The sequence below is a fragment of the Dryobates pubescens genome, chromosome 20, assembly GCF_014839835.1.
Source record: "Dryobates pubescens isolate bDryPub1 chromosome 20, bDryPub1.pri, whole genome shotgun sequence".
Lineage (NCBI taxonomy): Eukaryota > Metazoa > Chordata > Aves > Piciformes > Picidae > Dryobates > Dryobates pubescens.
In genome coordinates, this window is record NC_071631.1 from 10052499 (window position 1) to 10070141 (window position 17643).

General features: G+C 46.7%; 1 protein-coding gene across 2 annotated transcripts in view; it reads left to right on the forward strand.

The window, feature by feature from the left end:
* Positions 1-17643, forward strand: part of RAB11FIP4 (RAB11 family interacting protein 4) — a 104451-nt gene that overhangs the window by 36964 nt on the left and 49844 nt on the right. For both annotated transcript variants that reach the window (XM_009911493.2, XM_054170331.1), the window contains exon 3: positions 8287-8375. In XM_009911493.2, the coding sequence (XP_009909795.1) occupies positions 8287-8375 (89 nt within the window). The remainder of the gene's footprint in view (positions 1-8286; positions 8376-17643) is intronic.

The window sequence follows — 17643 nt, forward strand, 5'->3', positions numbered from 1 at the left end:
GTGAGGGACATCATGGTTATGGGAGAGCCATAATCCCTTGGGAATTACCATCCTTGCTCTCCTGGTGGGACCTGATTAATGTATTGATATCCTAAAGTCTAGTCAGCAAAGATGTGACTGAATGGAACTCTCTGGGATACTCCAGATTTATGAAGAGCTTAACACCCTTACATGGAGCAGGGTCCATATGATGTGCTTGCTGGGTATCAGTGTATACATGAGAGCAGACACAGAGGAATCATCCTGCTCTGCAGCATCACCCAGAGCTCTCTCAGCACATCATTAGTGCTGTTAACACTCAGGCAACGTCAGTGCTGAGCCAGCTGTGTCTGTCTCTGATAAGGGATTGTTGTGCCTGCTTGCACAGTTTCTCCTTAGCAGAGCTGCTTCTCTTGCTTACCTCACAGCATGAAGGTTTGGTTGGTCTGTACCAGCTCTATCTTTCTTGAAAATGAAACTGCTGGTATCAAAGTTCAGACAGGCTACGGCTGCCTTTCAGAGATGAAAGCCTCCACCCTGGTGTTGCCTCTTGCTTTTTGGTGCAGCCACACCCCAGGGGTAGCAGCAGGATTGTCATCAAGCAAAACCAATTTATCTTGGCAGCAGCAGATTATAAATACAGTGCTTTGACATCTCAGCCTATTGCAGATGCTTGAGGCAATCAGATTAAGAGTGCAAAACGAGATCCTCCTATAAATCCAGTGGTTTTTTTCAGGAGTATGAAGCTGTGTTATTCTTAGCCCTGGAAGCCAAATGGTTAAACTCAAGCTTTACTTTCCTGATGCTTTGCCATGTTTCTTAAATTCCTTTGAAGTCTCATCAATATCTCATAGATTCTTGCCTTTATCAGATGCTGAAGTTACCTTTTGCTGCACAGAAGTGATGTAGTGTCAAGGTGGTATTGGTAGTTCAGTGCCTTGACTTTGTTTAAAGCATGAGGCTTGAAGCACCTGGAACAACAGATTCAGACCTTAGTGGAGAAGAACTGACCTCTGACAATGCTGACTGTAGCATTTCAGATGCAGGTATGGATCTTGGGGGAAAAACAATGTTGGAACCTGAAAAAATCCCAAACATTGAGGTGTTGTCAGTGTCTGCTCTGTAACTAGTGGTAGCAGCTCATGCTGAAGGAAGAAACCTCAAGCTCTGGATCTACAATCTGCAGTTTGGCCTGTTTCCCCCATAAAACCAGGGCATTGTTCACTCTGCATGATACAAATGGGAAGTGTTTTGTTCCTTTACAAGTGGACATCAAGCCTTGTCCCCTCCATAGTGCTTCTGAGCTGGACAGACCTCATGACATGTGAGTCATGCACCTCCACAGCAGCTGCTGGCGCTATCAGACAGAAAAGACCATTAATCTTCTCTGGCTGCTGAATAGCAGGAAGGGTGGGGAGGGATGTGCTGAGGAGTCTCACTAACAGCAGGGGTCTTTGGAAGTGATGGGGAGGACTTTACCAAGCAGAGCTATCTATGCCAGAGAGAAGTGTGTTGAAGAGCTCATTCCCACTGGGTGTCTGGGATGGAATGCTGGGCAGGCAGGGTGCTTTCTATTTATGGAAACCTTTGCTTCTTTTTGCTGGTCCTTTGTGGATTAAAGGACTTTGCCTCAGCATCTGTGCCAAGCCCCCTGCTGCCTAGGCTGCTTTCCCCACGCAATTAGGCTCTGCCAGAGCCAGGGACAGGCTTGCCATCAAATTTAAAGCTTTGCAGCAATTTCATTGGGATGGGGGAATAGGAAGGTTTTACTCCTGCTGAAGCTGTCCTCTCTGTCTGCTCACTGCATGGCTTTATTTCTGATAACAGTGTCTGTCTGGAGAGCAATTGCCATGAAATTACACATGCACCCCCTTACCTAGCAGCTCTGTCAAACCAGGGTAGGCTAAGAAGTGGCACTGCCTAGAGACTTTGAGAGCAGCCAGAACTTCTCTCAAAGGCTGAATTCCCTCTGATTTCAGCAGGATCAGCTGGGGATCCATTCCTGTTTGCTCAGTGGAGTCAGTGACTGGTTTTGCTGCACTGAATTTATTGCACTGATGTGGTAAATATTTTCTGCAACATACAATGCATGGAGGCTGAGTAGAGCTGCTCTTCCTAATGTGCTGTGCAGGCTGGGAAGCTCCAAGCATACCAGGCTCTTGCTACGTTTAGCAGGCTCTAATTAATTCTGACCTATTCCTCTATTTTAAGGTTTCTGTTGTCTTTGCAATAGTCTCTCTGCTTTGATATTCCACTTAAAATCCCCAAACCCTGACAAATAAAGGCTGAGCTCCCCCTGCTGACCTCCGTGTTGCAGCTCACAGGGATGAGAGGATACAGCACGAACGCAAATGAATGTGTAATTAAAGGATAAAGGCAAATGTGTTCTGACTTCAGAATTTTTTTCAACCGTGGAAACAACCCTGATCACTGGGTACTAATTAAAGGGCAGTGGCTTTCCTGATGGGCTCGAGAAGAGAGACGATGCCAATGCATGAGGTTCAGCAAGTCAGAGTGCAAGGTCCTGCATCTGGGTCAAGCCAGTCCCAGGCACAAATCCAGGCTGGATGGAGAGCGGGTTGAGAGCAGCTCTGAAGAAAGAGACTTGGGGGTGTTGGTTGCTGAGAAGCTCCCCAGGAGCCAGCAGTGCCCTCATGCAGCCCAGAAGGCAGCCGTGTGCTGAACCACAGCCAGAGGAGTGTGGGCAGCAGGGCAAGAGAGTGGATTCTGCCCCTTGACTCTGCTCTGCTGAAACCCCACCTCCAGCTCTGGTCTCCCCAGCAGACGGACTCAGAGCTGTTGGAGGGAGTCCAGAGGAGGCCACAAAGATGATCCAAGGGCTGGAGCAGCTCTGCTGTGAAGACAGGCTAAGGGAGCTGCGGGTGTTCAGCCTGGAGAAGAGAAGACTACAGGGGGACCTCAGAGCTGCCTTCCAGTACCTGAAGGGATCCTACAGAAAGGCTGCAGAAGGACTTTGCCTGAGGGCGTCTAGAGACAGAACAAGGGGGAATGGTTTGAAGCTGAGGGAGAGCAGGGTTAGACTGAAGCTGAGGAAGTCCTTCAGTGGGAAGGTGGTGAGACTTTGGAACAGGCTGCCCAGGGAGGCTGTGTCTGCCTCCTTCTCCCTGGGGGTGTTCAAGGCCATTCTGGATGAGACCTTGAGCAGCTGAGTCTAGCTGAGAGGTGTCCCTACCCATGGTGGGAAGGTAGGAGCAGATGATCTCCAAGGTCCCTTCCAACTTGAGTCATACCAGCACAGAACATTTCTGCAGTGATGAATCTTTGTGCTTGAGCAGAGTCACTGTAGGCTTTTTTTCAGATGAGACCACAGATCCTGTTTCTCTCCTGGAGCAAGAGAGTCTCTTCCTCAGCTTGTAGAAGTTTTAAGGACATTTAAATTATGCTCTGTTACGATATTTGAAGATGGAGAGTTGCAGGAGCTCCTTCATATTCATTAACAGTGTGGAAGAGGCACAGTGATGAATTTTATACTTCCCCACCTGCAGCAATAGCAACCTCTGAATCTTTAAAATAGTAACACAGACCATTAGTTGCCTTCAAAAATCCATCTCAGTGCTTCCCTGGATCTTTAGGCATCTAATTATTGCAGCTGGCTGGAAAGCTTCTGGAAGCAGTCTTTATGTGAGCAGATAAAAGTTAAAGTGTAGAGCTGTTTCTCCATGAGTTTGTGGCAGTTTTGATGAAAATTCCTATAACACAGATTTGCCCAAAGCTTTAAAGAAATGTTCAAAAAGGGGAAATTGGCTGTTCTGGTAGCTTAGACTGTGACAGGTTATCTGGACTGGGAAAGAAAATGAAAGTAATAAAGTATGAAATTTAGGGGGTTTTCAAAACAACCCAGGCAGGCTATTTCTGGCCTCATGTTCCACCAGAGACTTCTTTTTCTTTGCTTTTATAGTTGCATTCAGATGCTCCAAACAAACACATCTCTCACAAAGCCAGTGCTGGGATTTGACCATCTCTTCCAGCTAGCTTTAAAATCTAATTTGTAGTCCCATAGCTCTGAACAGTATTGCACCAACTTTGCCCTGAAGATCCAGTATGGAATAGGAGATGGATGTGTGCAGTCACTTGCCAGACACATGTATGTAATATCTACCAATATCAAAGACCTGGAGAGCTGCAGTGAAGCACTGCAGAAAACCTCAAAGTCTTGATGAACTCATTTAGGGTCTTAGCTGTAGACCTCAAATCTCACAGCACTCCCTAAGTGGAGATGATTTGATGAATCTGTTCTGTTAAGAATAACTTATTGACCGCAGTAGTACTTGGGATGGCTCCAAGGCTGTCATGTGAGCATGAAGAGCTGAGCTCTCCTGTTGTAAATCACACTATAGCTGTTTGATGAACTGAAGCTGGTTACACTTAAAAGTACTTCAGAGTTTTCAGAGACTTAACTAAATTTTACTAAATACAGCCCGAAACCATAAATGAGCCTAATCCACCATCAAAGATCCAAGAGCAGATAAAACAAAAGCTCTTAGGAACAATGCCAGGAACCAGCCCCATTCAATTAGGTAACCAGATTTGATTTCCTATAATGCTACAATTGCTTAATTGCCTGTGGAAATTGCCTGATGCACTATGGGTTAAATCCCCTGCTCAAAGCATCGCAGGGAATCACTTTGCTCCCAGTCCTGTCTGCCTGTGGCCAGAGTGTCTGTCTGCAAAGCGACTTTGTTGGGGTGTGAAAAACCAGATTTCAACCTGAAACTGAAGGTAATTTTTTTTAAGCTCCCTCAAAAAAGTCTTGGCTTCATCCTGAGTGAACTGAAAGGAGATAAAGGGTCATGTCTTGCCCGTCAGTGATCTGTAAACTGCTTTCATCATTTTTGCTCAGGACTAAAAATGATCCTGTCCTGCCTGTGGCCAGCCAGCACTGTGTTTTGGGAGTTCACCAGTCCTGGGCAGGTGTTTCAAAGAAAGGGAAAATCTTAACTGGCTATTTTGACCAAAAAAAAAAGAAAGGATAAATGACCTCCTGGGTTTGCTGCTGCTTGGAGCTCTTGTTCTGCAGCAGACTTCTTCTGACCACGGCACGGTACTTGAGATTTTCTTTCACTTTGCCCTGCAAAGTGCAAATAACTCCAAGCTCTTATGCTACTCCCTAACCCACTTCTGGTCAAATGAACTGTGATTGTGGATGTATTTTTAATATTAGGATGAATAGTTTTTAACTCAGCTGATTAGGACAGACCAGAGTAGGGAGTGAGTCAGGGCTTCGTTAAACAGGACCTGACACACATCTGTGCGTCAAACAGGCTCCTGAGTGGCACAGAGGAGCTGCCTCTGTGCTGCCCCATCAGGTGTCTTTAGCCAGAGAAGACAGTTCAGCAGCTTCTGGCCACTTTGGTTTTGTGATCTGACAGTTAATTTCTCTCTCCAGACAGAAGATTGTTCCTGTGTCACCCTGCACAGGGATTTGTACAATGCACAGCCCTGTGGCCCTGTTCCTCCTTAGACAGCATCCTTGCATGGAGCAGCAGCAGGAAACACACAGGGGCTTGAAACTGTCCCTGGGGAGCTCTTTTCCTCTATCTACTGCTTCACTATGACTGCAGTGCCATGAGGTCTCCTCTCCAAGTGCTGCCCAAAAACCTAGGGGAGGAAATTTTCCCAACCAGAACAAGGGAGAGACAACATCGAGCACACCAATATCCTGTGATACAAGCAGAAATGTCTCTAATCAGCCATGTAAGAGGCTTTCAGTTTTACCATTTCCAGGAAAATTAAGTTAGAGCAATAATGAAGACATTGCAGTGCAGGAGATCCTTAAAGCAGCCAGGAAGTATTCCTTCACTTCTTTGCAGAGCTTGTTCATGGACAGATTCTAGCCTTGGGTGCACGCTGCTGTGCAGCTGGAAATATCCATCATGGCAGTTCTGCAAGCCCAGGCAAGCATATTTCTGCTCAGGAGCAGTAGTGGTGGCAGAGAGCACTTTGTGTGCTCCCTGTGCAGATTGCTGTCCAGGACCTTGATATTTCCATACAGAAATCTGCCAGAGTAAACCTTGGGTTTGCCATTGTTTTCTGTCTGGTCTCTGACAGGCTCATTTAGCTCTCTGGCATTTCCCAGGCTCCAGGCCAAAATACACTCTGTTAACAAGAAGACATTAGCACAGTGTTTGAGACACACCAGCCCCTTGTGTAAACCTCTTGGAGTACTTGGGAAATTCAAATTATTGTCTAGATAAGGGGAGCAAAAGGTGAGATATATTAGCACTGCTGCAGAAAAACACTGAATAAGGAAGCTGATGTAGTTCCCAACAGTGTGCCAAAGCCAAGATCCCTGTGATAAGGGTTGGCCCAGGGAAAAGTCCAGCACCACAGAGCTCAGAGATCTTTATTTGTGCCTCCACAGGGAAAAAGAGCAGCAGAGAATTTGTTCTTTAAACACAGTTCCTATCAGGAACAAAACCAGTGGCACAGCACTAAGATTCTTGAAGGTAGTGAGCATTCTTCGTTGGTTTGATGGATCTTGGAACAGGTTCAGATGTCTTTAGATAGTGATGGTAGCAATGATGTGTTTCAGTAATCTCGAAGAGAAAATGGCCTCTTAGCATTTCCTTCTCTTCTTCCCCTTTTTATGGAGTGTAATAACATGCAAATCTTCCCTGCAGGATGCAGATCCAAGCTGTCAGGCCAGCTTGCAATCCACGTAGACCTCTCCTGGAGGGGATTCTGGATGCTGCACACCTAAACATCTTCCCACCAGGAAGTCACCTTTGCAGAAGGTGATAGACCTGGGGTGTAGGTTCATCTGAGACTGTCAGTGCCAGGGAGCTTGGCCTGTGACTGCAATGAAAGCAAGGCTTGGCTTTGTTTGCCATTTTAAATAGGGAAACAAGTTGGATTAAATGTCTGGTGGTGTTCTGGAAATGGGTCAAGTGCTTGGTCAGCCTCTCTGGTTCTGGATCAGGACAGAAAAGCCTGTGCCAGGTAGCTCACATGAAGAGGTGGTGAGGGCTGCCCCAGGTAGGTTAGGTGCAAAGAAGGAAACGCTTTCTGCCCACTGTTTTCACTCAACGAATTATGGACTTGAATTTAAACAGCCCAGGACTATCATGAAGGCATCTGCCTTGATGGAAAAGGAAAGTGAAAGAATGTGATCAGCAATAATCTTAGGTGAAAACTGAACAGCAAAGAAAGGGCACAGAAGACACAAGATTTGAGACCCTGGAGGTCTGGGAGCTATTTATGACTCTGGCTCAAATGAGTCTGGCTGGCATTTCACAGAATCACAGAATGCTTTGGGTTGGAAGGGACCTTTAAAGGTCATCTAGTCCAAGCCCCCTCCAGTGAGCAGGGACATCTGCAACTAGATCAGGTTGCTCAGAGTCCTGTCCAGCCTGACCTGGAATGTTTCCAGGCATAGGGCCTCTACCACTTTTCTATCACATTTTGCAAGGGTGTGAGGCAGAAAGGTTTCTGACTCCCCTTATTTTGGGCAGTGAAATCCTTCTTTGAAAACCAACAACCTTTGTGACTTCCCCACCAAAGAAACAGGTTGGGGGGTGGGTGGGGGTGGGGTATAACTTCTCACGTAATGGTCTTAAATGAAGATTGATTGCTTGGAGGTGTTTAGCTGGAAGTACTGTTGTTAGTAAAACTGAGTTAGGTAAAGAAGGCTTGAAATGATGGCAGAAGAGATTGTTACTGGGGATTGTTAGAGCAGGGTAAGCACATCTTCATTACACCAGTCTGCATCCAAGTGTGTAGCACTTGGCATTTGTTTTCTTTTATGCTGGAGATAACTCACCCTAATGAATAGAGGCTCCATACCATCAGAGACCTTTCAGCAGAGTAAGCAGTTCAGAGGTGCAAGGACTCTGGCAGAGGGTGCTGGCACCAGGCTGCTTGATGAGTAATAAGATTTGGTTATTAATGTCAAAAAGGCACAAACTGTAAATTGAATTCTGCTCTGTAAGAGGACTAGAAAATAACCTCAGCCAAGCACAAGCTGACACAAAGATAAAAGCAAGAGAAAGAAAAGGATCATGGCTGGGTGGGAAACATGAATCACAGGCAGGGCAAGTTGTATAGGAAGATGCCCTCCCCAGGCAGCCAAGTTTAACATCTTGCCCTTCTTGGAGTGCCCCACGCTGAATCTCTGCTGTGCAGAGATTCTGAGGGCAGAACTTTGTCACAGCTGTTTAAACATATCCCAGAGCTTTTGAGGTTCTGTGCATATGGATGAGGTACAAAGCTGTGTTTCTCCCTTCGCTATCCATGCAATCTCATGAGATCCACTCTCAGCCTGACCATTTGCTCGTTTCTTCTTCCCAGGCTGTGAAGAGTTACTAAAAGATGTCCTGTCTCCTGAAAACTCTGAGCCTCTGCACTATGAGCCACAGTATGTTGATTACTACTACCAGGTAAGAGAAGCACTAACTCCATCTCATGTTAGGAGGCTGAGGAAGCCCCTGGAGTGCTGTGGAGTTGAGGCATTGTCAGTGCTGTTGGTTTGCTTGGTCTGTTGACTCTTCCTTCTTGAATTCGTGACTATTGGCAGGCCTTCCATACTGGTGTCAGATACACTGAACACAGGGTAGCTGTCAGCTGGGATGAAAGTATTTAGGATTTGCATAGCATTGCTCTCACAAGCCTCAGTATTTGCTTAGCTGTGAAGGGAGACATCACATAGAAGCTCACTGGCACCACACAAAGTGGAAGATGCTGATTTGTACCTAACTTCACATCCTCTGTCACCCAAAGATCTGCTGTGGAAGGTGCTGGAAGACAAACTGTGAGAGGGCTGCAAACTGCACCACTCCTGCCACTTATCCATACCTGTCTCTTCAGAAAGAGTTGATCTGGCAGTGCTGTGGTGGAAACCTTGCTGATCACTCCTGGGCAGGACTTCTGATGTCCACTAGCCACTCTTGTGGTTGCAGTGGGCAGCATCATTCCATAGAGCCCAGCAGCATTTTGCCCACTTTTACTGGGCCAGTGCAGTATTTGTGCAGCCTCTGAGCAGAACCAGATTCTTCCCCACCTGCCCACAGGGCAGATGAGCTGTCCTGGTGGGGAGAGGATGCTCTAAATCCCGTGCTCATCCCACAGCTCCTCGGCACAGCTGCCCTCTAGAGGAGATCTTCCAACTGCAGTCTCTGCTCTTGAGGTGCAGTGTGGAAACCATTCGCTAGGTGTCAGTTCAAGACTGGGAAAAGACTGTGAGCAGGCTCTGCACTGGCTGTAAGCACCTTCTGCCTGTCAGAGAGTTGGAGTTTTCAGTCTGAGGAAACTGAGTAGAACTGAGGCCCAAGTGGATTTGAGGCTATCACATTAATGAGATTTGTCCCCTATTCCCAAGGAAACACACACTGAAAACATACAACCCCTCCTGCCATCTCCCAGACCTTACTGAATGTGAATTCCTGGTGATGCAGCCAAGTTTATAGGCAGCTCCCAATGGCACAAATGGTAGTTGCCTGCCTAATCTGATTTTCATCCCAGTACAGCCTTTGCATGTCCATCTAATTCTCAGGTGCAGTCAAATTGTCAAGCAGCAGAAGGATACATCTGCTGTGGTGCCACAAATAAGTATTTCAAAAGGGAATGAATCTTCTTTATTCCACTCCAGGGGTTGTGCTCAGACAAGGGCAGGTGCCTAGCTGATTTGTTATTTTGCTGTTTCTGTACCCACAATGTGATTTGAGAGGAAGAGGGAAAGGAAGAGAAGGTTTCCCTTGTCACCTGTTATTTCCCCCAGCTTTCACTTTTGCTTCTCCTCCCAAGTGCCCATTCCCTGTGTTGTAGCTTTCTGAAGGTCAGAAGCAGGGACTTGGTGCCTGGTTTAGTAGTCATTAGGTCTTGGGTGACAGGTTGGACTTGATGATCCTTGAGGTCTCTTCCAACCTTATTGATTCTATGATTCTGTGAAGGGGGTGTCAGGAAGTGGCAGGAGCCACAAGGAAGTGCTGAACAGATTCAGATGTTTAGAAAGGTTGAGTCAAACCAGCAAGAAAGTGCCAAACCTCCAGCCTTTAACTGCAACCAACTGGATGCAATTAATTGAAACTGATCCATAGACTCCCCTGACACCAGCAGCTTGGGGCACTTCATTTGGCATTTTCTAAATGGTCTGCTTTGGCTTTCTGTTTTTCCTTCACCATAAAGAAGAACAAAAGCTGTCAAGCCTTTAATGTCTAAAACTTTGTCCAAGAAAGAGAAAAAAAAATATCCCATTGTATATGCACTTGAAAGTGTAAAGACCATTCCCTGGAAGGTTTCTAAAGGTCCATCATAAGAGGCTGTGTCAGTGATATTTCAGGCGAGGGGAGAGCCCTTCCTTTGAGCTCTAATCTGATCAGGTGTGACGCAGAAAGGAGCAAAGAGAAACAGTGGGTTCCTACAGGGCTCTCAGATCAGCAGGAAATCTGTTGACTTCCACCAGCATTGATTCCAGCTGCAAAGAGCATCTTCTCTCTTTGGAGCAGAAGCTGGATGGTGGGATTGCAATTAGGGGTTAGGAGCTGCAGAGCCCCTAGCTGCAGGACCTGCAGTAAACCTGCCCCCTGTGAACGCAGAGCCTGCTGAAGAGCTTCACTGTGCTCCATCTGAGGCACCGCTTGTCAAGTGCTGTTTATCAGTATAATTTCTGTCTCTTACAGCCTTTAGAGAGATAATAGAAATGCTCTGGATCTGCCAGGAGCCAATTTATCCACCCTGAATTCCCTCCACAATGTTTGCTGCTACAGCCTGAACTCTTGTTTTGGCTCCAGTTTGAAGGGAGACAAAAGTCTCTCTAGCCCAGTGTGCAGGATTTGCTTTATGGCAAGCATCTGGTAGCACTTCAGAGCCCTTGGATAGCCTTTTGGAGATGGTAGCTGACAGTAAGTCCACAGCTGAAGTGTGTGTATGAAAACCCAGACCCAGATTCAGCCAGCTCACACAAAGCAAAGTGCCTATGCCCAGCATTTCCCAATGACTGGCTCCAGGCCCTGCTGGGCTCCTGGCCAGCTGGGAACAGTAGCCACAGGACTCAGAGGAATGGGGCTGGCTGCATGTGCAGCTCCCTGGCCAGGATTTGCATTGCAGTGACCTGGGTCAAGGTGATTTTTCTGTCTGAGCATCTGAGCTTACGTGAAAAGGAATCAGCAATAGGAGGTGGATTTTTCAGCTCTTCACCTGCTATATTTTGGCTGTTGAGATTCGAAAGGAGCCTGAATTTGGACCACCCAGAGAGGTGGCAGAACTGAGAGCCTCTCACTAGCAGGTAGAAGAGCACCTATTTGAGTAGCTGCTTGTGAAAGACTGTATTTTCACATGTGAATAATTCCCTTCCCATCTGAAATCAATGCCCAAATGCCACAGAGGCAAACCCAGCAGAGGAGACTGTGTTAAGACACAATCATAGCAGAGGCCTTGTTTGAATCAAGGTTGTTTATTTCTTATTAATTATTGCTGTATTGATTTGCTCTTTAACAAGGTACAGGATTGCTTCATGTCAAAGAATGAGCTTCCTTTCCAGTCCTGTGTGTGTTTGCCTGCCTGCCAAGTGATTAATTACACTGTATGAACAGCAAAAAAAAATTGTTGAAACATGACAAATAAATGGTGTTTGCTTCTGGGATGGAGCTGGGACTGCTGGCTGATCTGGTTCTCTGAAAATACTTTCAGTGGCAATTAGCAGTCCCCCACTGGCTCCTGAAAAAGTTGATTTTCCCCACTAGCTGCTGGAGGATATCTGCTGACACCTGTGTCAGAACAGAGAGGGCCTTTCTGCTGTGATCCAAATGGGGATTCATTTGGCTGTGGAAGCAGGAAGCAGACCAAGACACAGCGGTCCTGGGGAAGGGTGAAAGGGCTCTTGCAAAGGTCTCTTCTGGCAGCCTGGAACTGCAGTTAGCATCCCTAGTTGTCCTGTCCTTGCTATGTAAGCAAAGCCCAGGAAAGCATTGAATGTTTTATTGAACTTAAGAGTTCTTCCCCTTCCCATGTTAAATGAAGTTCCCTTTCTTTGTCCCACTCAGGACATCCCTTTCACCAGGCACAGCAGCAGCTGCAGCAAGGCTAATTTGCTAGTGACCAAACCCCTCTGGGTCACTTCAGTAGAGAGGAGTAAGCAAAGACCTCAAATCTTATAGGAGCCAAAGAAATATCTGCCCCATCACTTTCAGTTCTGCCCAGTTTGGGGTAGTGGCCACCCCAAAGACAATGACAGTCAGGGATCAGCACTAACTTGACCCCACACAGCACCACACATCCTTCAGAGCTTGGCTGATGGTATGTTTTCATCTTTGGTGCAGACTGGACAGTGCTGAGCCCATAGAAAGTGTAACCCTTCCTAGTTTGCTCTAGGTCTGTGCACCCCTGCTGTTCTGAGCTCACTCTTCATGCTGGAAGCAGATTTTGATTGAAGGCTGTCAGGTCTAGTAGGGAAACTTCGGAGAGTTTGTTACTGGATATTTTAAATCATTTTTCATCTCATAGATGCTGTGTTTTGAAGCAATGACTCCACTGACCATTGAGTCAGCAGTGCTCATGGGCATAATGATCGATTCTGTGATTTGTTAGAGGGTTTTCTTGACACTATTTGTGCTGACATTAAGCCTAGGTGCTGCCCAACTGTAAGTGAAAGCCACAGCTTTCCTCCTGCCTTCTGCCATAGTGTTAGCAGAGATGCCTCTGCCTTAGCAGAGACAAAGCAGCTAAGAAGTTCCTGAGCTGGAAATAAGAGAAAAAAGCAGCCTGTGTGTTAAGAAGAAGCAATATTAAACACAGCAGATTGAAACATTTTTTTTTTCCCCTCTGTTTCTTATCAGCCTCCAGTTTTCTCCACCACCCACACTCAGCTGTTCTTGGCTCCCATTGTGTTTTCAGCCCTGCAGATGCTTAGTGTCTGCATGGCCTGGGAAGAGTTCCCTGCCCATGCTTGAGACTCCTGGGGTGTTAGTGCTGTGCAGTGCTATGCTTGAGACTCCCAGGGTGTTAGTGCTGTGCAGTGCTCAGCATCCTGCATGCCTTCAGACTGCTTCCTTTCCCCAGCTGCTGGTGTCCTGCTGTCACTGTGGGAGCCATGCTGTGACTACGAGCAGCTCATCCTAGTGTCTGTCCTCAAGGAGCTGGGAGAGAAGCTGCATCTTCATTCCTGCAGTAGGCAAAAGCTGGAACATGCTTGTTCTCCACCCCCCCACCCCATCCCCCACCCCACCCCTCCGCACATCAGCTGTGGAATATTATGGCTTGAGCCTCTCTCTTGGATGTGCCAAGGGAAGCAGAGTCTTCTCTGGTCTCCATGGTCTAATGTAGAAGTTTGTTTTCTATTTGCTGCTCCTAAATCAGCCACATTCTCCTTCCACTCATGCATGAGGGCCATGAGTAAGCTCAATACCTCCAAGGGTGGCCTTCTGGGAAGCCCAGCATCAGGACTGATGTGAGCCCTTGTTGAAATCAGTGGGGAAGACTTCTTAGACCCCAACAGCAGTTAATCTGGGTTGGTTTGTGTGGTGGTTGTTGACTGAATCCCCCACTGGATGGGGCAGGGGGGAGAAGAAAAGCTTGATGAGCACAGCCATGCAGTTAGAGAGATAAAAACTCCACATTCCTAGGCAGGCTTACACACAGGCAGTACAAGTCTGCACCAGTGAGGAGTTCATTGTCACCTCAAAGGGCAACACTCTCAGCAATTCATTTTTCCTATTCCAAGCATCAGAAAGCAACATTAACTACAACTGCTGAGAACCCCCCAGTGCACAATTACCAAGAGCAATGAGCAGGCACAGCGTGCCCCAGTCAGGACTAATTTACATGGAAATTGCCTGCTTTCACCTGGCACTGCTCTGAATTCTGGGTTTTATGTTTGTGCATACATGCAAAAGTGAGTGTCCTTGGGACGAAACACCTGCACAGAAAGAATCTTCCTCTCTGCCTGCTCCAGCTGATTACAAACTGCTGCCCTGAAGATCTGCTACACAGAGAATGTGCAGTGCTGCACTCAGGGCCAGGTAGGCATCTTCCAACAAAACAAATGCTGACTGCTCCCAAACCAGCCATCAAAGACGCTGAGAATTATTTCCTTTTGCAAAACCAGTTTCAATTTTTGATTGGGGGGACATCACACACAGGCATTTTTAAAGGGAAATTACTTTTCCCCTGACTTGTTCTTGTGCAGTTGAATGAAATAACACAGGAGAAGTGAAACACTCTGGCCCAGTTAAAAAAAAAATGTATTTCTTCCCTTTCTCAAAATGGAGAAAAGTCTGAGGTTTTGACCTTCTCATCCTGGGCCAAGAAAATACTTTGAAATCAAAGAGATCCCAGGCTGGGCAAAATGTTTTCCCTCTCAGTTCTTGACCAAAACACCCCAAATGCAATCCCACTGCCTGGGAGGCAGCAGGAGACTGCTCAGGGTGACCTGTGGCTATGGCATTTGAGATCCAACAGCCCCCAGGATGAGGGTCCCAGTGCAGCAAGGTTCAGGCAGTGCTGTCTTTTGGGGCTTAGGAATCTGAGGTGGATTGGTGTCTGTCAGTGCTTTGGCACAGATGCTGCCAGTTAGCTGGGGTTAAAGTTAAGCACCTGCACTTGCAGGTGAACTCCTGGCCTCCTGAGGAGGAAGGTTAAACCAGTGAGGAACCAAGCACTGTTCCCTACCCACAGGGACTTGTCTGGGACAAAGTTTACCACTTCTTAAGGCTCTTCTTGGCTCAGTGGCTGCAAACAGAGGGGAGTGCAAGTGCCCTGTTCAGCCATCCTTGCTGTGACTTGGTGACAGGGATGAAGATCAACCACAGTATCCTTCCAGTCATCTATAGAAAAGTCATCTTCTGAACATATGTTATCTGGGACTCTTCTTTGAGTATTTATTTCAATTCTGTGGCCCAGGCAGGGTTTTGATAGCATTCAAAAGCTTGTCATTAGAAAACCTGTTACAGAACCTCTGTTTAATAGACATTTTCTGTCTCACCCCTTTTTTATTTCTGAGGCATTATCTTCAAGCTTTTAATCTGCTGATTTTCTGAGTGAGCACAGTTTTGGGGGTGGTTTATCTGGAATTGTCAGTTGCCATGGCAAAATATTCATCCCATCCTTGTCTCTGCCATGGATAAACCAATTTAGGCAGTGGCTCAGTCTTTGGGTAGAGGCTGTGAAATGACTCAGAGGTAAAGGTAAAAGTTGGTCTCTTTCTAGCAGGGGTGTCACATCCCTATTGATTAACCTTTCAGGTAAGTAGGAATCTGTAGTTTGACTTTTGTTTGCTCTACTGAAAACCTGCCCACTTGAATTTGTGCTGTGTCTTGAGCACAGCATTCTTAACACCACGAGCAAAAGAAATATTATGACAGCATTCAGTGTGTGCTGCACTGCCAGGGAAAAAAAGCCCTACAACATGAAGCTGCCTCACTCTTTGGGTTTGCTTTTGTATTTCCTGTTCTGCTTCATATCTTGTCTCCTTGCTGCTTGGGGAAATTTGTGCTGCATTTATGGAAGGTTTGGGGACATAGAGTGTACTTCTTGGACTATATGTGTGTGTGTAAAGGCTGTGAAACTGAAATATAGGAAGGGCTGGGGGGGGGTGGGGTAGTAGAAAGCATTGCTTCAGGTAGGTTTATTTTTATTTACTTTTTCCTTCAGAAGAAAGTTCTGTGTATGCCTGTAAAAGCTGGCTGATAAAGCCAAGATTCCAGGTTATCATGAAACTGTAGAGAGAAGGTCAACCACAAAGAGATGTTCTAGCTAAACAAACCCAGCAAAATCCCTCACTGCACAAGCAAGCAAAAAGGGTCTGACTGCTGCTGTTCTGCCTTCCAGCCTCTGGCCCAACAGAACAGTGCATTTATTATTATTTTTGCAGGCAGCTTCTCTCACTTTTCAGAACAAAATAGCTGCACAGGCTGCTAAAAATTTCCCCACCTACATAAAACCCTTCCTCCACAGGTGAAATCTTACAGGCATCATTCCTGTCATGCAGTTGCTGCTATACACCCACAGTATTTAGAGTTCAAAGACCTCCAGAACTGTCCCCAAAGTGGTCCAGGAAGTTCAGGAAATTGCCCAACACCTTTTCTAGTTAGGAAAGCACCTTTCACACTTCCCTTTCTTGTGTTTCACACCCAGCTCTTGCAATGTCCAAACTCCCCACAAAACCACATGGACTTTGGCCTGCCCACCTGAGTGTCTGCACTCAGGAGGTATTCCTGGTGCTGTTGAGACCTGTCCCCATGGTGGGACACCACCACAGTGAGGTGCTGCATGGCAGGGACAGGGCATGTCCTCTGACACAGGACTGTTTTAAAATTAAACCATCATGCTCAACTGGGCTCAGGGAGCTAAAAATCAGATCTTGATTATCTTGGTTATTTTTAGAAGCTGGAGAAGAATCAAAATGTGGGTTTTCTTTTCTTTTCTTTTCTTTTTTTTTAAGATGCTGCAGTGGGGAATGGATTTGGGTGGAGGCAGGGAGCCAGGCACCATCACACATCAGGGCTGCGATAAGCAATTTGTAACAGAACAGGAAGAAAAAGTAGGGCAGCCTACCAGAGAGCATCTAGGAATTACCCCTGAGGGATTTGTGCCTCCAGCAGCTGAAATAACAGCATGAAATAACGATTAAAAATGAAGAAGAGATATGGGCTATTTGACCTTCTCTCAACCAGGGACACACAGGCCCTGCCTACAATAAGGATGCAGAGAAATGCAGCTTCTGTTGAGCCACTGCATGCCAAGGAGGGGCTGCTGTAGTTCATCCTAAGCTTGGTGGAACAGATTGCTCCTTTCCATTCAACACAGTCCTTGCAGAGCCCGGGCTGGTTTCAGAGCTGTGGACACACTGGTAGGGCAGTGCCACCAGGGACAGGGACTGTCATTGGCCAGGCAGTGCTTAGCAGCAGAGTGAAACATCCTTGCTCCGAGAGCTGCAGTCTAAACAGATGAGAAATAGGAAAGAACGTGTCAGTTGTCAGGTTTTCTGAGTTTACAGACATCCAGGCATGATTAAACAGGACCCTGGGAGCTTTGCTCTTTGGTCTCACCCTTTTACCCCAGCTCTGGACACTGATACTAGTTGGGAAGCAGGCCATGAGACAGAGCAGCCTGCTGAGGTGGATGGGTACACTGCATCCCAGGCTTGTTTTGGTACTCGGTGTTGTGATAAGCTACTGGGAAGGTTAAGCTGGAATAATGCAACCACAGCAAAGTGGGGACGGAGCTGATGCCAATGCTGATGAGCATCTGGGGCTCAGAGCTGGACCTGGCAGCCTGGGCTCAAACCACCATGGCTAGGAAGTGTTGGGAAGGGAGATGTGTAAGGTAGACACAGAAGGGTAAAAAAGGTCTATTGAAAAGGGTGATTCCTTGGGGTTTTGCCAGCCTGTGTAAACAGAACCTTGATAAAGAATTTGGCTTTGCAAGAGACTTTGATTTGTTCTTGGGAGAAGCACAGAATCATTTGGCTTGGAAGAGACCTCACTGAGTCCAACCATTGCCACTGAGTTTGTCAGGATTTACTGTACCAAATGTTCATAGTTAGTCTGACTTAGATGCTTGCAGAAGTCTTTGTACACAATGCCTTTTTTCTAGGAGGGAACAGATACTCAGAGAGGAAGGATTCTCCTGAATGAGCTCCCATTAGGACATAAGAGCTGCATTAGGACATCCTCCCTTATCTGCTTGTGGCTCACCCCTGTTAGCACACCTCCC